Here is a 25445-nt window from a genome sequence, read left to right on the forward strand (position 1 = left end):
GTCTCTCCAGCGTGCAGACAGCTATTGCTAGACTGCCCGGCCCTACCATGTGAGCAGGTTAATCAGTCTCTCTTCATCACGTTCATTGTCAGCTCTTTGAGCCCCAGTATACCTACCACATGCAAGTCCCCAGGTTCCACAAGCTGGATGTGGTGGCGTACATATGTCACCCCAGCACCTTGGAGGTAGAGGTAAGAGGATATAAAAAATTCTAGGTCATCCTTAGCTACACAGTAAATTCAAGGCTAGACCCAGTTACAAAGACCCTGTTTCAAGAAAATAAATAAAAAGCAAATTAGACCCTGATGAACCTCATTGTTTTCCAAAGTCTCACTCAAGTTAACATCTACAAACCCAAGCCAGACAGCTTTCATCTTGTGACATTTCCCTGACCCACCCTGGTTCTCACCCAGACAGAAGTGGCCTCAGGTTCCTGGACACAGCCCCAGGACTGCAGAACACTGCAAGTCTTGGCATGAAGTAGGTGTCTGTGTTTTCTTAATTGACTAAGAAGAGAGTGAACAAACAGGAGATGCAAGGTAACAGGCTGGGCTACCAGATACTGTGTCCAACTGTAGTGGAGTCTAACCCCTACCAGTACCTCTGAAACATGACCACAGGTACAAACTGAGAAGAACTGAAGTCATCACAAGAAGAAATTCATTCTATACATATTCAAGTTTTATTACAAAGTATGATGGGCAGAAAATATGGTACTTCTTATACAGGAGGCTGAAACAGGACACATTGAGATTAGACTTCACATACTAGGAAGGAAGGTCACAGAAGGGGCACTCCACTCTCAGGTGCTTTTAAAGTCGCCTCCAGTGGAGAAACCACAGCTCGCTCACAACACAGTGTTAAATTTTTATTATAAGCCCTGTATACAATCAGCCCTGTGAAAATAATATTTATAAAGGAGAAATGGTTACAGTACAGTTCTGCAAAGGGACAGCTTCATCTGCACCTGAACAAGGGATACCACAAAAGCTTTAGAACAGAAGGAAAGTTTAAATATATAAGAAAGTAAGGTCGTACACATGAGGCTATAAAGAACACAGAAATGGATCAGTTAGAGCTTAACATTTGTAGAACATGAAATCTCCATTTTCTACAGAGAGGTTTATACAATCATGCTATAATTCACACTCAGGTCGAGGCAAGGGAAAGTCACTGACAGAGGGATCATAAGATACATGGGATCAAAGCAAGTGACTCATATTTGACTAAAGCTTCAGCTTGACAATTTCCATAACACACTACATCACAACCAGCCCAAGGTGAGAACGTTTCTTTCAAATGGTAGACAGCACAGCTCGGCTTCACGGAGTTGTCTCAAAGGCAGGGACTTGTACATTTTCCAGCTGTCACAGACTGTCAACATCCTTCTTCTGGGGTTCAAGCTTCTCTTAACTTACTGTTTCTGGCTGACACATTAGTCTAAGCCTCTTGGAGAAGCATCAGCATGTTTCCACATTTAACAAGTGACATCCAGATAGGAGCCCGAGAAGACCTGCTCATTCCGTAATGCCACACACTTGACTCTGAGCATTAGCCGCAATGACAGTATGGAAGAGAGAGAGAGAACGTAGATGGCTTGAGGGGAACAAGATCAGAGACAGCTGCCTCACAGGAGCAGAGAGGACAACTCTGGGAAACCCTGGCTCAGGGTTCATAGTAACTGCTGAGATCAGCTCTCCTCAGAAAACCCAAATGCTGAATAGGCCCTGACTTCCTCATCCTAAAGAAAATATGTGTTTTGAGGCCTCTACTGCAATGGTACTCTAGCCTAAGCCAGGCAATCAAAGGGACTGCCATCTTTTCACACTGGGGAAAGTAGGCACAGTTTTGGATTACCCACCATGTTTGGGAAACCCGAGTCCTACATTTCCTTACGGTCTAGGAATCTAGGGCCCAGAATGCATCAGGGAGAACATTCTACAGTAACAAGGTAATAAGGAAGGGGAAAAGGAAAGAAAAGAAAGGGGCTAGAGGGGTGTGGCTCAGTGCTAAGAACACTCGTCTAGCACGTGAGGGTCTGCATTTGATCCCCATCACCACACTCACAACGTAGAAAACTGAAAAGATTAGGGAAGAACCATGGATGCTGGGGGCAGTGGTACATGCCTGTGATCCCAGCACCCAGTTCAAGGACAGCCTGGTCTACAATGAAAGAACCTGTCTCAAACAAACAAAACAATGTCATCATGTACTGTCACGGGATACCCAATACCTAGAATTTAACCACCAGATATCGCCTATAGCAGCCCTGCTGCAAGAAAGGCTCTCTGCCTCCAGCTGTCACCCTCCTGGTACCCAGTGACACAGACGCTTTGTTAATGGTGCAGGAAGGCCAAACCTAGGCTGAGGCACAGGCTCACTCCATAGCTATGAGACATTGAAGGTCTCTCCCTCAGCTCTTCGTGTTCTCTATTTCCTTCTCCTCTACCCTACAACGTCAACTTTTAGTTGTAACAATCATCAGACACTGTAGGATCCTGCCTTTTTTCCCTGTTCTTCCTGAGCTGTCACCAGTTATCTGACCTACTTGTGACTTTGATAGGAAGTCCCCACCCACTTGTCATGCATCACTCCTCCTCAAGCCCTAGCCTTGCAGGTCTAGGAGCGAGATCAATGTCCAGTGGGGAAATGCGCAAGCCCACGAAAGCCTCAGACCCACTCACCAGTTCAGCTCTCTGCTAGTCTGACTGATCATGCTGCCTCCCACACAGCAGACACAGGAACCACAGGCCAGAGCCTCTGGCTTAGCTTGTCAAAACCACGTCAAAACAGAACTGCAGCTGTACCAGAGCCTGGAGCCTAGAACAGATCTGGGGACACTGACCCACGCACTGTGAGTATAACAACTGGCAAATATTACGAGAGTAACATTTGAAACTTTAACAGAGCTGTGCCTCAGGGAAAAGAGCACACTTATGGATTTCCTGCATCTCATGGCTACAGAAACCTCTTCCTCAGCTACAGGGGCCACCTGTGCACATGAGAGAGACTTCAAACGCCAGCAACCCTGCAACTGTGGGTGCATGTGTACTTGGAGACAGAGATAGCAAGTGTCTCACCTAAACCAGGTGGAGGGCAGAAAAGGAAGAGTGAAGAAAGTTGACAAATGTTCACAGGGCAAGAAACAATCACCACATGTGGTTGGTTTCCAAAGCACATAGATACCTCACACAAATGTCTTCTAATAACTGCTGCTAACCTTTTAAAACTTTGTTTTCAAGTTCCAGTTGACAAATCCCATCATTTAGGCCAAGTTAAAGTCTACCCAGAACAGAGGCGCTCCCTACAGGCCCTGTGATCACCCCAACTTTTACTATAGACTCAGCCCAGGAAGAAACTGAGGGCTCCTATAGCAGCAACCATCAGCAAGCCTGCTACCCTGAGGAGTCTGTACCTCCCTAGCAAATGCCACCAAGAGCAGAGGTCACCACATACTGACACAGGGCAACCACAGGTTAGTGCAGGAACATTAACCTCAAGCACTTGGCCAGTCAGAGACCCGAAATCAGAAAGACAGATTAGGAAGGCCAAGGAGAAATACCCTGACTGAAAAGGCCTTTCCTTTGGGACAAGCTCCTATGTAGTGAAGCTAAATCTAAGACTTTTGGTATACAACTACATCAGCTGTGGAAGGAATGAAGACTCAGCCAGCCAGAGTCCCTGCTCCCAGAGGAACGAGCCATCTTTTACTTCTCCAGCAGTGGCAGCGTGAGTGGCCAAAACCATCCACCAGCTTTCAGGCCTGCTACGATCAGATCCTCACACCAGAGTGTCTGAGAAACCGGCAGGCAGCTCAGCAGAACATAAGCCAGGCACTCTCCTAGACCACGCTCCAGATCTGCCAGGGACTCACACACAAGTCCCCCCTGTGGAACCAAGACACATAACGGAAACAGATACGTGAGGCCTGTAAGTTAGCATGGCCAACTGCAGCCTACAAAGTCCAATACTGCTCATAACCTTAACTGAGGTGAGGGCAAGTGCCCCAGGCGTGGAGAATCTTAGAGGGCTGACCTGGGACCACCACAGCTGATTAGCTCATCATTTATGAGAACTGCCTATCTCAGTCTAAAGATCGTGTTCAGGGTCAAGCACAGATGGTACCTCTCTGGAAGTCTCTTATTATTCAGAGCACTCAATCCAAAGATGGGCCAGTATCCCACCAGGTAGAGGAAACTCAGCAGACAGAAACACAGCTTAGCTTAGAGATCTCTCTTGCCTATCATTCAAGTTCTAAACTGGAAAAATAGATTCTGAAACCAGGTACTGGAAACACGATAGAAATTCAGCTTTCCTGGAAACCACTGTCCCTCAGCACAGCCCCTAGTCAATTGCTTATCTCAGCCCCACAGGGTACTCAATTAGTGAAGCCCGAGAAAGAGAAAGGAACTTGAGGGTGGAACAGAAGCTTCCTGTGTCTCCTGGGGCCTTCAAGGGCCTTCAGGAGACCCAGGCTGAGAAAAGGTTGGTGAGTCAGTAGACTTCAGAGCACCAGCGCAGTTGTCAACTCCCCGTCAGGAGTGCGCCCCACAGGCAGTGACTCAGGAAAGCAAACTGCTCATAGGGTCTAGGGTCCAGTACCCACTGCAGGCACTGAGGGAAGAGAGAAAGGTACAATGAGGGAAACCTGTGAAATCAAGAAACCAGAAAGGTTAAATTCTTTTCATTAAAAAAACTAGCCTGATAGATAAAAAACATACAAAGTTGAGGTTTGTTAAAAGACACTGGTGCCAGGAGGAAAGACAATCTAAAGTTGGCCTTTGTTCCCACTTAAGTGCTAGCACGACAGATGAAGACACGAGACAGACGACTGCCTCAGCAGCAGACAGACAGACATGGGGGCAAAGGGACACAGACAGAGCCAGTGCTTGTACTGTTCATGAACACAACAGCTGACAAACAAATATACAGAAACGTTTAATTGAAGAAGCAAAGAAGAGGAAAGGAGTGAAAATTCAAAACCCAGCCCTGGGCTGCAGTGGCGCCACACAGCACAGTCCAACACAGACAGCGGGGTAACTGGCCTGGACTTCTACAGCAGCTTCTGAACACAGTGGGTGTAAAGCAACAGTAGACATACTGGCCACTGGGACACGCTCTTCTTACATGGGGAGGGGAGGGGGCAGAGGCTGAGCACGCGAGCCCTGCCGGGCAGGGAGGCGCCGCTGACACTACACGCGGAGTATCTCCAGGCAGTTGTTGTAGCAGATAGCGATCCAGTCAGGCTGAGTGGAGGCCCACTGCACGTTGTTGATCTCTCCCTCAGCTGTGTAGGCCAAGATCGGGTCCTCGATGGCCCGAGGCATCTGTTGGATGTCCCAGATGAGGGCCTGATGGTCATCCGCTAGGGAGAAGGCAAGTGAGAACGTCATAGCTCAGTGGAGGGGTAACAATCTTGCATTTGGAGAGGCAGTCACAATTTGTAAAACATTTGCTCACCAACTTTGTCAAAGGGGCTTTTAGAGAAGAGGAAACCAAGATTTAGCAGTGTCACCAGATTCGCTCCCTCATGCTGTGCACCCAGCGAGGACCAACTCTAGGTCCTGACTCCACATCTCGGGTGGCCTTAAGCTCCACTTACTGCACCAGGGTTAAAGGATTACATCAGGACACTGGGAGTCAGCAGTCAGGAAAGGTCATGAGATACAATGATCCCAAAATATGATGTCACTTTCAGCCACTAAAAATACTTAAGTGAATAAAGATGTTTCTCTGATGACTGCTTCCCAGTTCATGTACACTTACATCTCAATGAGTTATACAGATAATGGACATGAAGTGCCATATAAACACACAACATTAAAACAGTCCCAGCAATAGGGACTGGGAACACAGTTAAGTGATAGAATGCCTCTTAGCATGTTCAAAGTCCTAGGTCCAGTCCCCAGCACCATCAGAAAAATAAACAAAAAAACTGAACTACTGCCAGTAATGTGTTTTGCTGGGTGTGGTGGCGCAGACTGTAATCTGAGCCTTTTGGAGGCAGAAGCAGGTGGGATGCTGCCGTGTGGAGCTCAGTCTGATAAATACAGCAGGTCACTGCCTGTCAGCATTATAAAGTGAGACCCTGTCCCAACAATATAAATAAATAACAAGACTACAACAAAACCCTAAGACCCCAATGCCTCCCCCACCACGGTCACCTGACCGGGATGCTTCCTCCCACTGTGGTCACCTGACCATGATGCTTCCTCCCACGGTTACCTGCAGTGCAGATGTGGCAGGACGAGTGTGGGGCCCAGGCAATGCCATTGACGCATGCTCGGTGGTTGTTTAGCCTAGCAACTGGTGTGCAGGGAACTCGAACATCCAGAATCACTACCTGCAGAAATACAAGAGAAAGGCCTAATAATTGCAGAGTATAGCAGGAAAAACACTATCATGCACACAAAATTGTAAGCATGGTCTTTCATTTGTGGATCTGAGAACACTAGAGACAGGATTTCCTGATGGAGAAAAGAAGGAAACGATGAGCAGACACAGACTGTGTCCTCTGTGCTGAGAGCTGGGAGGCTCTAAAGAGACTGAGGGAGAAGAGGAAGCAGGGGCAGGCAGCGTGAGTTTGGATGACCTACCTACCAATGCACAACCAGGATGTAAGAACTCTAAGGCATGAGCTATAACCAAGCCAATGCTAACTACTGTATCCTCTCAACCAACAATCCAGCCCTCTCATGAGAACTAGCAGACCACAGAGCTTCTGTCTGTCCATTTGCCTCCAACAGCTGGAGAGTCTGCCTAGAACACCAAGTGGGAAGGCGACAGTTAGATGTCACTTGTCTAACACTTCTTTCTTTATTGTGAAATGTTTATTTGCATTTTTAAAATTAGTTATACAACTAATTCATGAGAAATTACCAGATGGATTTATTATTTCTTCAGGACTAGAGTTTTTCCAGTGACTTCAAATTTGAAGCTAGGAAACATATGTATGCATTTGTTTAAGCCTAAAAGGCTCTTGCACACTCTGGGCCAGTAACAGCAAGTCCTCATATGCCTGTTGTTTGACTTATACTCTTATCCCGTCCATGAAGCTTCTGTAGAGGATCAGCTTCCTTATTAAACACTTTTCCAAACAGAGAGGCTGCTGAACAAACAACAGGAAGGAGTGTGAGGAACCTCAAGAGCCACGGTGACTCTGTGGCATCTGCACCGAGTCCCAGGAATCACGGTGACTCTGTGGCATCTGCACCGAGTCCCAGGAATCACGGTGACTCTGTGGCATCTGCACCGAGTCCCAGGAATCACGGTTACTCTGTGGCATCTTCACCGAGTTCCAGGAATCATGGTGACTCTGTGGCATCTGCACCAAGTCCCAGGAATCACAGTGATTCTGTGGCATTTGCACAGAGTCTGAGAACCACAGTGACTCTGTGGCATCTGCACTGAGTCCCAAGCTGCAGCTCCACCACCACTCCTCTGACTGTCTTAGCTTTACTCTAGCAGAAATTTATTTACTTATTTATTATTTTTGAAACAGGGTACCTCTATGTGGCCTTGTTGTCCAGGAACTCACTCTGTAGACCAGGCTGGCTGCAAAGTCACAGAGATCTGCCTGACTCTGTCTCCCAAATGCTGAGATTAAAGGTGTGTGTTAACATGGCCAGTAAATGTTTATTGGGTTTTGTGTGTGTATGCGTTTGGTTTTTTTTGTTTGTTTGTTTGTTGCTTTTTCTCTTTTTTTGTACTGGGGCTGGAACTGGAACTGGGGCCCTGAGCATGCTGGACAAACACTCCGCCACTGAGCCACAGCCCACCACAGCAGAGCTCCTCACACAGGAAGGAAAAGGCAGTGCCACTGCAGTGAGTGTGCAGCTGCCTCAGGGCGCACAGGAAGTTCCAAGCTCATTGGGGCTACGGAGACTCTGTCTCACCAAACAAGCAGGGAGAAGGGTCTAACACAGTCCTTGTATTGCTGGGATCCTCAGTCCAGGCCCCACTGACCCTTGCAGAGGACTGACACTGTTGGGGATGCTTTTGGTACTGCAGGATGAGTAGTAGCCTCTTTAGTCATCACCCACACGATGTCAGGAAGATTCCACACTCTTTAACTTTTGACAATCAAAAACATCTTCTTATATTTCCAAAGATATCCTGGGCACAAAACTGACACCATCTGAGAGCTACTCTTGTAAACAGACCAGGCACCTGGAGTCCAGGGCCACGGCTCCGGGGCTTACCTCCATTCCATCCATGGCCATGGTGGCCAGGTAGTTGGGGTCCTGCTTGTTCCAGCAGAGGCGGAGCAGGGGGTGGTGCTGGGGGTCTTCGTAGATGATGGTGCTATGCTCCAGATGGCGGAGGTCAAACATCCTCACAGAACCATCAGCACCCACAGAGGCAAACATGTCCCTGCCACCTCCTGCCCGGCTGAACGCAATATCATAGACCTGTCGGTAAGAAACTGCAGATTCAGCTCAGCCATCTCCTTCCCCACAGCATGGACATCTGTCATTTCCAGACCATCTGAACCCCAACTCATGACACAAAAGCAGCAACACTAGTGGCTTCTCCGAGAAGGAAGAGCATTCTACCGCAGATACCAGCTGGCTTCTTCCCATGTCCTGCTTTCTACTTTTCTCTTAAAACCCTGAGATAAAACAGAAACGACATTATCTAGCTGACACGCACGGCACATGTGAGTCTGAATAGGACTCTGTATTTTCTGGCTGTTAGTGGTTTCACTCACATGCAGTCAGATGCAGATCCACGGTAAAACCACATATGGTTCTACCAAACTGGTTAAGCTATAAAACCTAGACCTGACATCCATTTGTATGAAAAGGGTAACATGACTTTTGGTTTTGTGTTTTTAAGAGGGCAACTGGGAGCTGGAGGTATGTATGGCTTGGTGGTTAAGAGTATTGTTGCTCTTGTAGAAAACCCAGGTTCAGCTACGAGTGATCTGTAACTCCGGAACAGAGGATCTGACACCTTCTCAGACTATATACACATGTGGTACAAGGACATATATGCAGTCAAAACACCCACACACATAAAATAAAAATAAATAATTCTTTTTTTTTTTTTTTTTTGGTTTTTTTGGATTTTGTTTTTTCCAGATAGGGTTTCTCTATATAGCCCTGGCTGTCCTGGAGCTCACTCTGTAGACTAGGCTGGCCTCGAACTCAGAAATCCGCCTGCTTCTGCCTCCCAGAGTGCTGGGATTACAGGCGTGCGCCACCACCGCCTGGGCTAACAATTCTTAAAAAATAAAATCTCATGTGGTCCAGGTTGATCTCAAACTTGCTACATGGAAGGGCTCTTACGTGTGTGTGTGTGTGTGTGTGTTTAGACTGTTTTATTTTTACCTCCTATGTGCTAGAGTTATAGGCATCCAGGATCCCCCTTTAATCGGTCTTTCCTTTTCCTGTTGTTTTAAGACAGGGTCTCATATAGCCCAGGTTAGCCTTAAACTTGCTATGATATAGCTAGAGATGACTCAGAACTCTTGATTCTCCTGCATCTGTCACTTGAGTTTGATAGAAGAGCAGACATGTGTCACTACACCTGGCCCTGTGGATCAGTCAATCTTACATAGAGTATTTATGGTTAGAGGAAATAGATGGGTATCTATTAGCCCTATTTGTCCCTTAGTATCCAGAGCAGCCAGAGGGCCTACTTTTTGTTTTTTGTTTTTTGTTTTTTTTTTTTTTAAGATTTTTACTTTATCTGTATGAGTGTTTTGGCTCTTTGTATGTATGTGGACTGCATGGATAGCTAGTATCTGCAGAGGTCAGAGAGGGCATAGGATTCCCTGGAACTAGAGTTAGATGGGTGTGAGCTGCCATGTAGGTTCTGGGACTGACTCTGAGTTCTCGGGAAGGACAGCCAGAGCTCTTAATTACTGAGCCATCCTTTCAACCCCAGATCTTACTTCTTGTTTGTTTTTTGGTTTTTGAGACAGTGTTTCTCTTTGTAGTCCTGGCTGTCCTAGAACTTGATTTGTAGAGCAGGCTGGCCTCAAACTCAGAGAACATCCTGCCTCTGCCTCCTGAGTGCTAGGATTAAAGGCATGTGTTACCCAAGCCTGGCTTCAGATCCTACTTTTTTTTTTTTAAGATTTATTTATTTTTATTTATATGAGTACACTGTAGCTGTCTTCAGACACCAGAAGAGTGCATTGGACCCCATTACAGATGATTGTGAGCCACCATGTGGTTGCTGGGAATTGAACCCAGGACCTCTGAAAGAGCAGTCAGTGCTTTTAACTGCCGAGCCATCTCTCCAGCCCCAGATCCTACCTTTTTAAGTGAGGTAGTTTTCTTATCCTCCATCTGATGTCAGCTGTCATTATTACCAAGATTCTAAAATGTATGTTCTGTGTTTGGTGTCTGCTTTCTGTGGCTCTAAGTAATCCTCAGGCAGGGACAGGGATACCCACAGTGTGGCTCAGAGCACAGAGCTCTCAGCTTAGTAACTGCTCTGCTACCCTGTGAACTCCACAATGTACTAAACTCTCCTCTACTACATCTGCCAGGCAGCAAACCTTTTCTCCTCCTCTCCCAACACACACACACACACACACACACACACACACACACACACACACACACACGGCCTTTCCTCAGACAGATCTTCCCCAGGCTCCTTCTTTCCAGTCTGTCACTTGCTTTGATCCACCCCTGCTTCTTCTCTCTGTGTCACAGAGACCTGATTGCTACAGGCGAGTCTGGCTGGGCCCCAGATTTGCTGTCTGCTTCTGATGGTTCAGACAAAGGAATCAGAGGTGGGAAATTGGATTCTGGGATGCAAGAAGAAGCTCAATACTAATTCTGTCTCTGTTCAGAAGCATGTCTGCCAGGTAAAACCAGACTCCGGGTGCCAGTAGCCTTGGGGGTAGTGGACCCCAAGCCCCACCCCCGTTGCTTTCCTCTCCAGTTTTTTACCGTGTAAGCATTCTCTTGGTTTAAATCCCTTAGGCTTATTCTTGCAAGGCCCCTCCCCCATAATGGGGGCTGAACCTAGGGCTTCATGGATGCTAGGCAAGCACTCAATCAGAGCTGCGTTCCCAGACACTGAGCAGTCCCACCTTTTCTTTGTTTTGTTTTGTTTTGTTTTTTGTTTGTTTGTTTTTTCAGAGACAGGGTTCCCTCTGTATAGCCCTGGCTGTCCTGGAACTCACTCTGTAGACCAGGCTGGCCTCGAACTCAGAAATTCACCTGCCTCTGCCTCCCAAGTGCTGCACCACTATAGCCTGGCTGAGCAGTCCCACCTTTGAGTTGGCTCTAGCAGAGAACAGAGGCTGTTTCTACTTGGCATTTCCACAAGTTCCTTTAGAGGTCATCTCTGCAGATACAATCTTCATTAGATCTGAACTTAGCAGGAATCAAGTCCCATAGTCTTGCAAAAGAGCTTACTCTCAAGAGAGCAAAACACCACAGCCCTCAGAATGGCTGCCTGGCACTGTGAGACTCTGCTGATGGCCTTAAGGCATTTTTTTTTTTTTTAAATAAAAACAATGATATTACTTGAGGTGCAGGTAAAGGGGCAGCAAAGGAAATGAGACAGGGACATAGGCACTGTGGAAGCAGAGTCATGCTTCCCCACATCACCAGAGGAGTGAGTGCTCCCCTCAGCCTTTCTGATAAACACAAGAAACACCATCAATGACACATCTGCCTCCTGATAGGACTGAGAGCAGAAAGAGTAAGTAAACACATTCACAGTTCTGGTTTTGGAGAAAAGTGGTTAATTAGGATTGTCTGTTATGAAATTTTCTTCCTTCCTGTTTCCCCCACCTCTGAGAAACCATTACATTTAGAGAGACGTGTTACTCTAAAATTATTCTTAAATCTCACCAGCTCCTAGGATATCTATAAGAGACTTCATTTTTAAAATAAACCCAGCCAACTATGATATGAAAGGAGAAATGAGGTGTATGTTGGGTGGTTAGTGTCATTTAACGATGCACTGAGGGGGCAGGGTGGGGCAGGGCGGGGGTGAGGCAGCTCAGCCACAGGTGAGAGTACCTGCTATGTGCCTGACAACCAGAGCTCAGTCCTTGGAACCGCAGTGGGAGGGGGAAGACATCTCACTCCTTAACACACACAGGCCTGCACATACACACACTTTCTCTCTCTCATAATAGTAGCAGTAAATGAAACATGTTTTAAAAGGTGCACTCAATGATAAGTGTTGTTTTCTGTTTTAACACATTATAATTTACATGCCAACATTATGATCTACATAGCCTGCAACACAGTGTGAGAACAGTATGTCCTCTCACCTGCAGGTACAGGCAGCACAGGAGAAAAGGAAAAACATTACCTCTTTGTCATGGGCAATTAGCTGGGTCTTCACATGGCCAGACACGAGATTCACTCGTCCCAGCACCTGCCCCGTCTCTAGTCCCCAGATGGTGCACGTTGTGTCGATGCTTGAGGTACCTGCAGACATCAGAACACATCTGTGCTGAAGAGGCAGAGTCTATACAGACTCCCAGGGACAAGAGGCCACAGCCAATTCCTGAACATTCCCTTTTGTTTTTTGTGTGGTGGGGAGGAGAATTTCTTGAAGCATAGTAGTTCAGGCTGACCTTGAACTCAAGATCCTCCAGCCTGCAGCCCAGGAGCTGGGATGGGTGTGTACCACCACACCTGCAAGACCTTAGATTTCAGATGTGAGAGATGTGATGGACACACAGGGGAAGCTAAGCTCCTAGAGGAGGTAATAACTACTTTCCATATTTACCCATTTCACCCCTGGCCTGTTTTTAGGATGGAATGTGTGCCTCAAACTCATGGTTAAAAACTAGCATGGCCAAATCTGAAGAAATGTATCTTCAGTTTCCTCAAGCTGGAATTCAAATCCCTCACCTAGAAGATAAGGGTCCACCTCGTTCCAGTCAAAGGAGGTCAGGGGGGCACAGAAGTCTGAGTTCTTGTTATTGTTTAGCAAGCACTCCAGCCTGGTCTCTGTTTCACCAACCTGTAGAAACAACGAAGTAACATTAGCCCGCCTACACGTGCCACCCCTACTTAAAATCCTATTTAGTAAATCTAAGAGCAGGGAAGAAAATATTTTTATGACAAAGGTAATAAAACCCAAAGGCCCCAGAGCTGGGACTTCCTTTACAGCCCCTTCTCAGGTTAATAATGTTGACTTTAGTTATCTAGGCCACCGTTAGCTTGTCCCCGCTTGTCCCCGCTGGTCCCCGCTGGTCCCCACTGGTCCCCGCTGGTCCCCGAAATGCGTTAAAGCTCTCTAGGCCTTCACCACGCCTCTTTCTAGAGCTCTGCATGCCCAGCTCTTCGCTGCCTGTGTGCGGGGCAGGCCCCAGGCTCCGGAGCCCTGGAAGGGCCTCCTGATGCTGCTGCGCCCAGCTGAAGGGCAGATCCACCCACATGAGAAGGCATCACAATCAACATCCTGGGACTTCTGTACTCAGAAGTCTTGAATGTAGTGGAAGGTCCCACGTGCCCTCCACCTCACAGAAGGCCAGCAGCAGCAAGACTCATGGCACCTGGGCTACATGTTCTAGAAAACCCGCCGAGCTGAAACAAGCCAGTCCACAGGCACTTCCTGTGCTTCCTCTGTGTGGCAGTGACACTAGCTGTCTGCTTGTCAGGACCACACAAGAAAGCATGTGTGGCTACCTGCCAAAAAAGCATCTGCTTACCCTCCACACACGGAGATAGTCACCACTCGTCGCCAGAAGGTCTGGATACACGCCTTTTGTGTCAGGGATCCACATGAGCTTTGTAGTAGGGTATGGGTGGTCAAAGGTGTTTCGGCAAATAAACTCTGAACTCTCCTCATCTAAACCAACAAGTTGAACCTGCAAAACAGCACAACTGAACCACATGAGAGTTTGTTTTTCTTGAGCAGTGTCAAATACATCAGATTTCTGGCCAGTCTTGACACTGTACCCCACTGAGTCCGCAGTCAAGTTATTATGGTGAAGGACTCCCTAGATCTCTGATCCCAGCACTAGATAAAAACTCAAGAATCACAGGGTTCAGTAACAGTCTACAAAGATAGAAAAAGATAGAGAGAAGATCTGAACTCAAGTTTTCTGACTCTAAGTTCTGAATGAAGCTTTTTCTTCCTTTCCCGTTCTGAGACCATCTGATCATTTTGCCTTTCCTCCCAAGTACTGCGACTGCAGACATGCACAATCACAGCCTATCTAACGAAGTGTTGGGAATTGAACCAGGGATTCAAGTACGCTAGGCTAGTATTCTACCAACAGAGCTACATTCCCAGCCCCCATTTTGGCTTTTTGAGTCAGGCTGGCCCTGAACTCACAGATATTCTATCTCTACCTCCCAAGAGCTTAGATTAAAGGCTTGTGCCACCATACCCAGCTCCATTCTGAGTTTTAGCACATTGAGGACACATATTTGCATTATAGTGATGTGAAGAGTATCACTCTACTTAAAAAGTTCTCATGGAGTCCCTGCTGCCCTCAGGCTCACCATGCACACAGGGCTTGTCTCCACCGTCTAAGGGTTTGCTCTATTTATTGGGTCCAGGAGTTTTTCCACTGAGTTTCAGTTCTCTGTAAACTTTGCTCTTCTATACTACTTTCTGTGTGAATTTTAAGAGCATCTCTTTAAAATGTACAAAAGCTGTTGAGGTTCTGACTCTTACTGTCTTGAATCTGTGGGTCAGTTTGGGAAGAACTGCTAGCTTAGTAATATTGAATTTAGTTATTTAGGTCACCTTTAGCTTGTTCCAGCAATGCTTTAAAGCTTTGCGGGTAAAGATCTTCAACTCTTTCACTAACTTTATTTCTATGTAATTGTATGCCACTACAAATAATTTTTTTTAGGGTTTTAGTTGTATTTTTCCCTCCACTACCTAGAATGATTTTTAAATTCCATTTTCAACTGTTTGTTGCTATTATGTAGAAATAGTTCATTTTGTATATTAATTTTAGATCTTTAACTTTGGTGCAATAGTTATTATATTCTAAAAGTTCTGTAAGGAACTTTCTGTGTGTATCTATATACTTAATCATCAACAGACATTCTAGAAGTTAGGCATGGATGTGCAAAGTCTACACATGTGTAGGGGAGATAAGGATTAAGGGTGCAAAGGAGACAGACCCCCATGCTCCGAAACACTTCAGAGCAATAAAAGCAAAGCAAAGCGTAATAAATATCCTGTAAATATCCTGATACGCTGCTGCTGCTTTTCCTCTTCCTCTCCTCCTTTCCTGTTCCTCCTCCTCCTTTCAGATTTTTGAGACAGCGCCTCACTGGGTAGTTTTAGCTGTCCTGGAACTTGCTCTGTAGATAAGGTTGGCCTCAAATTCACAGAAATCCACCTGCCTCTGCCTCCTGAGTGCTGGGATTAAAAGTGTGCGCCACTACTACCCTGAGAGATATGTATTCTCTCTCTTCTTTTTTAAAGATTTATTTATTTATTTATTTATTTATTTATTTATTTATTTATTTATTTATTTATTATGTGTAAGTACACTGTAGCTGTCTTCAGACACACCAGAAGAGGGCGTCAGATCTCATTACGGATGGTTGTGAGCTGCCATGTGGTTGTTGGGATTTGAATTCGGGACTTCGGAAGAGCAGTCCATCTCTCCAGCCCTGAGATATGTATTTTTAACATTATCACTGATAACAGTTCAGAGGCAATTTTCCAGTCCTCAAATTCATTCTGAACAGGAGAGGAAGTAACCTTAAGATCTTAGCAGTCTTCCTTTCAGGGGTAAGTAGAAGGACACAGGTAGCAGATAACTTCAAAGAGAAACTGGAAAAAGGGGTTTACACTCACTTCTAAAAAGTTGCTTGTCATCCATCATAAGACATGTCTCCCGAACCCCACCTCTCAGATCCTGTGAACATCTCCTACTCAAGGCCCTCCAGACCCAACAGTCAAGGCTGACCACCCCCCACCGCAGCTAACCTGCCATTTCTTCCACTCCCTCTTTTTTTTTTTTAATTTTAATTTATTTATTATATCCAAGTACACTGTAGCTGTCTTCAGACATACCAGAAGAGGGCATCGGATCTCATTAGGGATGGTTGTGAGCCACCACGTGGTTGCTGGGATTGAACTCAGGATCTTCAGAAGAGCAGTCAGGGCTCTTAACTGCTAAGACATCTCTCCAGCCCCAATAAAATCATCGTTTCCCACCTTCTCCCTTTCCTTCCACGTCTTTCCAAATTTGTAAATTTTGCCTGTACCCTTTTCATCAGTCCCAACCCTGATTAATACAATACCTCAGCTTCATCAGGCTTCCAGGACTCTCCCACTCACTAGCTGCAGGGCCTTAGCTCCATCACTGTTGTTAATCCTGTTTCCCAACCTGTAGAGTTGAGATGTTCATGATACCTACTCTTAATAACTATGTAAACTGTCTTTCCCAATGCACAAGCTTCAACATTCTATCTGACCTCCTGCACAAAGCACTGGCAGTTTTCCTGACTCTGTCTTACAGTAATTACCAGTACCATACATTTGGCAGTTAATCCCATAGTGCCTCATGAGACGCTGACATTTCTGTTTTGTGTAGTAAGTGTCTTAATGACAGGGCTTGAGTTTTTCTTTTTATATGATTGGCTATTGTTTCCAAATTCAGCTTTCTTGTGCCTATTTCTAATATTCCCTGTGTTTGGATACTGCTGTCATTATTTCTGGTTACCCAAGTCCCAAGAGCAGGATTTCTGTATTAGAAAGATATGTGTGGTAATGGTGTTTGAACTCAAAGTCACACAAGTATTCTGCCTTTGAGCTATATCTCCAGTCTTAAAATTTAAGGAAACGTTCCAGTTTATTCTAGCATAGTGCGACAACTGGCAAGATGGAGGCTCCAAATAGAGACCCCATTGGGAGAATAATCTACCCACCTAGGACTCCAATTTATAAGCACCCCATGACTATAGCTTGATCCCAAGTTCTCCTTAGATCAGCTGTTTGCAATGGTGGCTCTACATTACAATGAACTTTAAACATCCTGATGCCCAAGCAATATCCAAAGCAATGAAATGAGAATCTGTGTAATGAATCAAACAAGCACCGTATCTGCGGGAGCGCCCAGTGGTCCAAACAGTCAGAGTTGTGAGCACCGTACTAGCTTTGCCACATCAGACTGGATTACGGAGCCAACCAAACCCACTTCTGGAAATGTGGGACCTTAATCCTACTTTAGTCTCAGGTCTTTGTTTAGAAGGGAAAGGCCAGACCCATTGCTGCATGGAGATTCGGGAAAAGCTGCAACAGGGTGAGAAGACTGAAGAGGGTCCACGACTTGAGACTTGCAGGCTATGAATAGCACAGCTTTCCACTGCCAGATTTGCCCCAAGGCCCGAGACTCATCTTGTTCAGAGCTCCACCTCGTCTGAATGGACCCTCTCTTACCTAAAACCATTTTTTTTTCATCTTATGTGTATGGCTGTTTTATCTGCATGTATGTCTGTGTATCACTTGCATGCCTGCTGCTGGAGGAGGCCAGGAAAGGATATTAGAGCCCTGGAGTTACAGATAGCCCCTGCTGCTATGTGGATGCTTAGAACTGAACCTGGGTCCTCGACAAGAGCAGCCAGTGCTTTTAGGCACTGAGCCATCTCTCCAGTTTCCACCCCTTAAAACCATCTTGAGTAGGTTCCTGTTTCTAAAAATAGTGAGTCTCTGTGAGGACAAGTCAAGCCAAACTAGCTTTCACGTGTTTTAAGGTAAAAATTTATGGGCAGAAGATATGGCTCAGTCAGTAAATGCCTGTCTCACTGGCATGAGAACCTGGGTATAATCCCCCCCAAGCTAAAAAGCCTGGTGTGCCCACACCTGTAATCCCAGCTCTGGGAGATGGGGGCAGGAGGATCCCTAGGGCATGTTAGTTGGTGTGGCTGAATCCAAGCTTCAGGGCCAAAGGTTAGATGAAGAGCAACTGAGAAAGACACTTGTCACTAACCTTTGACCTCCATTGCAACTCATGGACACACACACAGGCATAGAGTGTTTCTTAAAGAAAAAAAAAAATTAAAGCACCTTGGAGTTTAACTGATAACCAAACCACTGTAAGAACTTTCTAGTGTCACGCTTTAAAGGAAACAAAGCTTTTCTGGGCACTTTAAGTTGTGCTCCATCCTACCCCCTATATTCCAAGTCCTGCCAGAGGATGAGGAGGGGTGCTCCAGAGCAAACACTGCTTCACAGGGAGGGCCAGACTAATCTTGGGCTTAAAAGGACACCAGCTTTCCATGTAAGAGGAGTAGCTGGAGCCTGAACTCTACCTCCCCAGCGGGTTGTATCTTCAACATTTCAAGGTTCTGTTACTTAGGTGATTCAAGAAACCTACTCTCACGTTCCAAATGATGTCTTTGGAGGAACTTGTGTTTAGCTCTTGGTCCACTGAGTCTGACATGCTCAAAGCTTATGTTCAGATAACCAGATATTTGCATTATATGATAAAAAGAGACTGTTACATGGTCAGTGAATGGTCACAGTACAGAGTGAGACTGTAAGGTCACATCAGCCCCACTTCTCCCCGTGCTTACTAAGCTCTACAATGATTAGTCGATGGGTATCTTTCTAAATGATTTCTCCATGTATTTGTGTGTGTGTTGGAGGTATGTATGATGGTTTTTTTATTTTATTTTATTTTTTTTTGGATTTGTTTTTTTCGAGACAGGGTTTCTCTGTATAGTCCTGGCTGTCCTGGAACTCACTCTGTAGACCAGGCTGGCCTCGAACTCAGAAATTCACCTGCCTCTGCCTCCCAGAGTGCTGGGGTTACAGGCGTGCGCCGCCGCCACCACCCCACTGATGGGTTCTTTATAACAAAAACAAACAAACAAAAAGCCCCAAACATAGAGTTGTTCCATATAATTTATTCCACAACTTGGTTTGAATAAGAATGTCTTCTCAAGTCAATACAAATAGTTCCACCTATTTTTCTACAACAGACTGTGGTGAGCACACCTCAATTTATTTAACTGTTCATTTATTTTGGTTATATAGTCCATTGTCTTACAGCTACCAACAGTGCTACAATATATATTCTCATTTAATTATCTTTGTATTTGTGTGTTAAGGGCTTTTACTGGATAGATTCCTAGAGGTGTAATTGCTCTTTCCCATTTTAAATTCTTTTTTGTGTAATGTGTTGTACATGTTCATATGTATGTGTGCATGCATGTAGGGGCCAGATGTCAATATCACGTTCATATGTATGTGTGCATGCATGTACAGGCCAGATGTCAACATCAAGCATCTTCCTCAATCATTGTCCATCTTTTTTGAGACAGTCTCTCTTATTAAACCTGGAGTTCATCAATTTGACTCAACCATCTGGCCAGCAAGTTCTAAGGATCCTATTTTGGGGGGGTTTGGGGCTTTTTACATGGAAGCTGGGGCTCTGAATTCAAATCTTTGTCTTGGTGTAGCAGGTACCTTACCAGCTGAGCATCTGATCCCCGGTCTCATAGCTTCAATTCTACCCTCCTCCTCTAAGTGTTGCTTTGGGCTGGTGAAGCGGGACATGCCTGTAACCCCAGAACTGGGGATGGGAGGGCGCAGGAGCTAGCGCAGGAGGAAGAGGGTTTAAAGCAAGCCTGACTACAGCTAAGACCTCGTCAAGAAACAGGGGTGCTGGGAATGGTGGTGATACCAATACTGAGAGGCGGAGGCAAGAGAATCAGAAATTCAAAGCTAGTCTAAGCTTCATGAAACCTTGCACATAAAAGTGAAAAGTTATGAGCTATTAAGAGAAAAATATAGGCAAAATACTTTAAGACGCCGGCACAGGTAAGTACTGTAAGATGCAAGATAAATAAGAACTTTCTGAAAAGTCCAATAGCACAAAAAATAACCCTAAGAATTGAGAAATGAGATTGCACAAAATTACAAAGCTTATGCACAGCAAAAAAAAACAATCAGCAGCATCAAGATGCAGCTCACAGAATGGGTGACATCTCTGCCAACTAACTACACTGACAGGGATTAATGTCTAGATGTTATAAAGAATTGTGGAAATAAAAAACCAAAACCCCTAAATCCTATCAACAAATGGGAAAATTAATTCAAGTGACAGTTTTCAAAAAAAAAAAATAACAAAAGGCTTGAATATACAAATGAAAACTACAAATTCCATCTCACCTCAGTAGGAATGGTTTTCATCGAGAAAATAAATGTCAACCACTTCCAGCTAGAGTGTTACTGGAAACATGAACTGGTACAGCCACTATAAAAACCAGTATGGGGGTTCTTTAAAAAAGCTATGGGAAAAAAAAAATATGGGCATGGTGACTCATACCCATAATTCTAGCACTTGGGAAACTGAGGCAGGAGAATCACTGCTAATCCAAGGCCACCCTGGACTACAGTAAGAACAAGCCTCAGTCAGCACACCACAGGAACTAATACATCCATAACTATCTCTGCACTGTTCACAACAGCAAAGATACACACACAACCCAGAGGTCCACCACCAGGTGAGCGGGTACAACAAATGTAGTGCAAACACAATGGAATCGTATTCTGCTGTAAGAGAAAAGGTAGGGTGCGGGGGGGGGGGGGGGGGGAAGAAGGGGGAATGGGTGGGGCTGGGAATCATCATGATGTTAGGATAAACAGACTCAGAAGACAAAGTGTTTTCTCTCATATGTGGTACATTCATATCCATATAGCTACACACACACACACACACATACATGCATGCATGCACACGAACACAGAGACACAGAGACACAGACAGACAGACAGACACACACACACACACACACGCACGCACGCGAACACACAGAGACACAGACACACACAGACAGACACACACACACACACACACACACACACGCATGCACGCGAACACAGACACAGAGACACAGACACACACAGACACACACACACACACACACACGCACATGCATGCACGTGAACACAGACACACACACACACATGCACATGCATGCATGTAGACACACACGCGCGCGCGCGCACACACACACACACACATATGCATGCACACGCATGCACTCCTGTTTATATACACATAAAAGCAGAAAGGGGACCATGAGACAAGAGGAGGAGATGTAAAGGGGGAAGGAGGACAAGAGATGGGAGTGAGAGCTGCTGGGGAGAAGAGGGGGCAGGGAGAAAGAGAGGGGGCAGGGAGAAAGAGAGGGGGCAGGGGCAGGGACGGGGAGGAGGAAGAACCAAAAACAAAATATAATGCTATGTATGAAAATACTACAGGACATTCTTCTTTAAAATGATAACAGAAAATTAATTCTAAAAATGGAAAATCTATTGATTTTCATTGACAGTAAATAAGTGCCAATCCACCTGTACGTACCTCTGAGAACACTAAAGTTAAAAATAACCTTTTTCCTAATCTGACAGAAAAAAAATTGACATCTTTTATTTTTTATTTTATTTTAATTTTTTGTTTTGTTTTTTTGTTTTTGGATTTAGTTTTTTCGAGAGAGGCTTTCTCTGTGTAGCCCTGGCTGTCCTGGAACTCACTCTGTAGACCAGGCTGGCCTCGGACTCAGAAATCCTCAGAAATCGGCCTGCCTCTGCCTCCCAAATGCTGGGATTAAAGGCGTGGCGCCACCACTGCCCAGCAGTTAGATAATTTAGTTAGAAAACTTTTTTGTTCTTGTGCTAGGGATTAAACCCAGGGCTTCATGCACGGCTGATGTTGGTTATATCAGCAGCGATGGCAAAGTGATTAATGACGGCAAGTGTTGGTTGATTTGAATAACACAGCCGTTTATCCCACACTTAAACATGTCCACTGTGGTGTTCCACATGAGCACCATATGGCCTAAAGTGGAATAAATTTTCTTTCTTCTAAGAACTATGATAACAAACACAGAAGGAGATATGGCACTTTTATTTTTGAAAAACAAAACCCAGCCGGGCAGTGGTGGCTCACACCTGTAATCCCAGCACTCTGGGAGGCAGAGGCAGGTGGATTTCTGAGTTCGAGGCCAGCCTGGTCTACAGAGTGAGTTCTAGGACAGCCAGGGCTACACAGAGAAACCCTGTCTTGAAAAAAGCAAATCCAAAAAACCAAAAAAAGAAAAAAAAATTTGAAAAGCAAACCCCACAAGGTAGTGGGACAGGGTAACATATGTTGGTGATCCCTCACTTGGGAAGTGGGGGCAGGTGGATAAGGAGTTCACATCGCACCTGGGCTACATGAAGCTGTCTCAAGACATAATAACCTTATAAGATATGAATGATAAATGTTTATTATCCACAGAAACGAAAGTAAAGACGCATGCTTCTGTTTTGTGTTTTTGACATAAGATCTACTTTGTAACTCTGATTGGTTGGGAGCCCAGTATGTAGCCCAGGCTAGTCTCAAACTTATAATAATCCTCCTGCCTCATCCTTTCAAGAGCTGGAATTACAGATGACAGCGACCAAGCCCAGCTTGAGGGTTATTTTATATTACATATGTCCTCCTTAGGAGGCATTGGACATGTTCATAGTTTTAAATGAGGCACTGGAGAGATGGCTCAGTAGACAAAAGCACTCGCTGCTATTGCAGAAGAACTGAGTTTGGTTCCTAGCACTCACACTGGGTGGCTTACAACAGCCTGTAACTCCAGCTCCAGGAGACCCTCGTCTGGCTTCTGCAGCACTCAGTTTCCCCTCTTTTAGATAAAAGGCTCTGGAAGAACTTGAAAGGGGAAAAAATTTATTTGTGTGGAAAAAAAAAACCCAGTCTTTTGAGAATATTTTATTTTTCTTATATGAGTCCTTAAATAATATTTCTAGTGGTCTTAACCTTACAAACACTACACATACCAGAACCCTGAAAAACAGCTCCAGTTTTACTGCCACTGTGGGAGGAACAAAAGCCACTAGAGAGGAGACAAGAAATAAGGCTCTTCCTTAGGAAAGGCAGCTCAGTCCACACTTCCTGGACTGTAAACTGCTGGTGTATGTGTGATGTCTAGGCAATCAAAGTCCATCCTTTTCACCCATTTCTCAAAGAAGACTCCAAAGAAATGGGGACCCTTACACAGAGAAACACAGGTGCTTCCCCGAAATACTATAAACAAACCTAAAATGTTCAAATGCTTTCACCTGAACCTTCTCATATAAAACAGAAGCCCTCTCCCGGATCACTGTGGGTCAGAAATAATAAAATTTGGTCTGTGCAATGCCTTATAGCTAAATCCTAGACCACCTACTTCTTCCACTCCTCCCACCATCCTGTCATTCCTCTCCAGTCTGATGTTCATAGTAGTAAGACAGCGTACCGGCTATAAACACCACTGGCCGAAGCGTTCAGTAGCCCTGATCACCGTCATTCATATTTTTTTCCACTCAAATTACAACAAAAGAATGAAGGTAAGAGATGAGGGAAAGAAAACTCTTCTCAACACTTTCAAACCTATATCCCGCGTATAAAAATTCTCTCCTTCTACCAGTGTTTTGATGAAGTGATGGTGTCCAGCAATGCTGCAAATGAACGTGGAAAGAACCACGAAAAGAATAGGTCAAACGTCATCTTTCTCTATTCAGAAATAATGGCGGGATAATGCCACAGACTAAGGTTTCCGAGCAAAGACTGTTTGAGGGAGGGGTGAACATCGAGGAGCAAAACCAATGACCAATGACAACCTAGCATTAGGGCTCTGTATCCAAGAGAAACACCTGAGATGGGGAAGATCTTGCAATAAATAGCCCTAACAGAAATCTCGCGTGGCCGGGAATGCACGACCACCAATCCAAGAGCCCGCATCTTCCTCCACTGCCTCTCTCCCGCCCCCCACCTAGCAACAGAAGCACTGCGACAGAAGTGGGGGAAATGAGAGGGACATGGCTTTGGGGGGTGTGACTCCGGTTTGAAACCTGCTACTACCACCAAAAAAATCTTATCTGACTCGGGCATGTCGCAACACCGTGCCTCAGTTTCCCCGGCTGTCAAAACTAAGAGGCAACGAATGTGACGCCCACAGCAACAGGACCACAGAGGACCCACCCCCTTGTTGTGGTAAAGACGAGTTCGCAGGAGAGTTGTGGGGTCTGGGGCTGCCGCCCACCGCGAGCGCTCTCCGCCAGCTAGAAGCTGCACAACTCACCTTGTTGTTGTATTCCTCCACGAAGCTGCCCAGCGCCAGGCGAAAGCGCTTGTCCGGCCGCACGCTCCAGTTCATGGCGTACACAGTCCAGGGCGCTTCATATTTGTAGATCTCCTTCCGTTTGCCGTGCAGGGACATGGTGGCGGCTGGGCCGCAGAACCGGCCGGAGAGGCAGCGGGCTGGGGCACAAGACAGGCGGGGAGCCGGGCTTGGGTCCGCGGGTCCGAGGGGAGGCGGGGCCGGGGCGGTCAAGAACGGCCTAGCCCTCCTGCGGGTCCTCAGCTACACACACACACTCGGCCGGGCCCAACCACCAGTTTCAAACCAGCTCGGGCAGCGACTACCACCTTCCGTTTGGGGATGCCGGCCCGCCCTCTCGGAACGGAAGCCACGCGACCCCGCAGCAGCGACGAGCGTTGGCTGCCGAGCACGTCCTTTCCAAACTGTTCCTTCTTTTCATTGGTCAACACAGTCGTAGCGCCCGCGCCCTCCTCACTATTGGCGGAAATGTTTGTCATTCTGCTCATTCGCCCCGCCCAGCCCCTGGAGGCGGGTTCTTTTGAAGTCCCAAAGATCATTGGCTACCCAAGATGTCAGTCAGAAGGATAACGGCGCAGTGCGGGTGAATGGGGGCGTGGGTGGCATGGGGGCAAGTGTACCCCCCCTACTGATCCAAATTCTAGGGCCAAGGATAAAGCTTGTCATTTCTCCACTGCTGCTGCTGTTCTGATCGCCTCTCTCCACTGAGAGTAACTGTCAAACCTACCTTCATGGAGGACCACCTGCGTTTATTACTTTGCCCTAAGTCCGGCGGTCTCTCAGCCTTTGCCAAACGGGACCTCGCTCCAACTCCAATGCCCACCTTTTAACCGTTCTCTTACAGACCTGATAGAGACGTTCAGGGACAGATTGATTAGGATTGATTTGCAATGAGCTAGCTATCAGTCACTTACCTTCCTCCTCTGGGGTGTTCAGAAGCCAAATAGTAATCCAACTTTAAATGTCTATGTGCCATGAGTTTGAAATGCAGAAAAGCCTGGATCTAAGTACACCATTATAAATGTAAATGCTTTCAACGATATTGAAAGAGGTTGTATTGAATTGCTAGGCAGTATTATAAAACACAATTTTAAAATACGTTTATGTGTATTTGTATGTGCCTGCGTATAAGTAGGTGTACCACATGTGAACAGGTGCCCACGGAGGTCTGAAGAGGCATCCGATCCCCTGGAACTGGAGTACAGACGGTTGTGAGACACCATGTGAACGCCAGGGATCTAACCCAGGTCCACTGCAAGAGCATCCAGTGCTCTTGAGGGCTATACTATCTCTCCAGCCCATAAAACACAATTTTTAATGAATGTGATTTTAACAGAAACAAACACTGGAAGCCTCGAGGGACAATGGTATACATTTATC

At 45.9% G+C, this 25445-nt stretch overlaps 1 protein-coding gene across 1 annotated transcript; it reads right to left on the bottom strand.

Moving 5' to 3' along the window:
- Positions 1–659: 659 nt before the first annotated feature.
- Positions 660–24387, bottom strand: Dcaf7 (DDB1 and CUL4 associated factor 7). Its single transcript, XM_052194856.1, has 7 exons — positions 24027–24387; positions 13643–13801; positions 12840–12951; positions 12292–12410; positions 8202–8411; positions 6226–6343; positions 660–5365 (listed from the first exon to the last, which is right to left on the bottom strand). Exons 1-7 carry the CDS (start codon positions 24162–24164, stop codon positions 5193–5195), a joined length of 1029 nt encoding a protein of 342 aa, XP_052050816.1. The 5' UTR covers positions 24165–24387; the 3' UTR covers positions 660–5192.
- Between the last annotated feature and the right edge of the window lie 1058 nt (positions 24388–25445).

This window comes from Apodemus sylvaticus, chromosome 10 (genome assembly GCF_947179515.1).
Source record: "Apodemus sylvaticus chromosome 10, mApoSyl1.1, whole genome shotgun sequence".
NCBI lineage: Eukaryota > Metazoa > Chordata > Mammalia > Rodentia > Muridae > Apodemus > Apodemus sylvaticus.

Excerpts from the sequence above, each read along its gene's own strand:
- Dcaf7 (XM_052194856.1), bottom strand. The coding sequence starts at position 24,164 with ATGTCCCTGCACGGCAAACGGAAGGAGATCTACAAATATGAAGCGCCC. Across the intron at positions 12,952-13,642 it reads ACTATCTCCGTGTGTGGAGG|GTTGGTGAAACAGAGACCAG; the intron begins GTAAGCAGATGC and ends TTGTTTCTACAG. Across the intron at positions 12,411-12,839 it reads GGTGGACCCTTATCTTCTAG|GTACCTCAAGCATCGACACA; the intron begins GTGAGGGATTTG and ends TGATGTCTGCAG.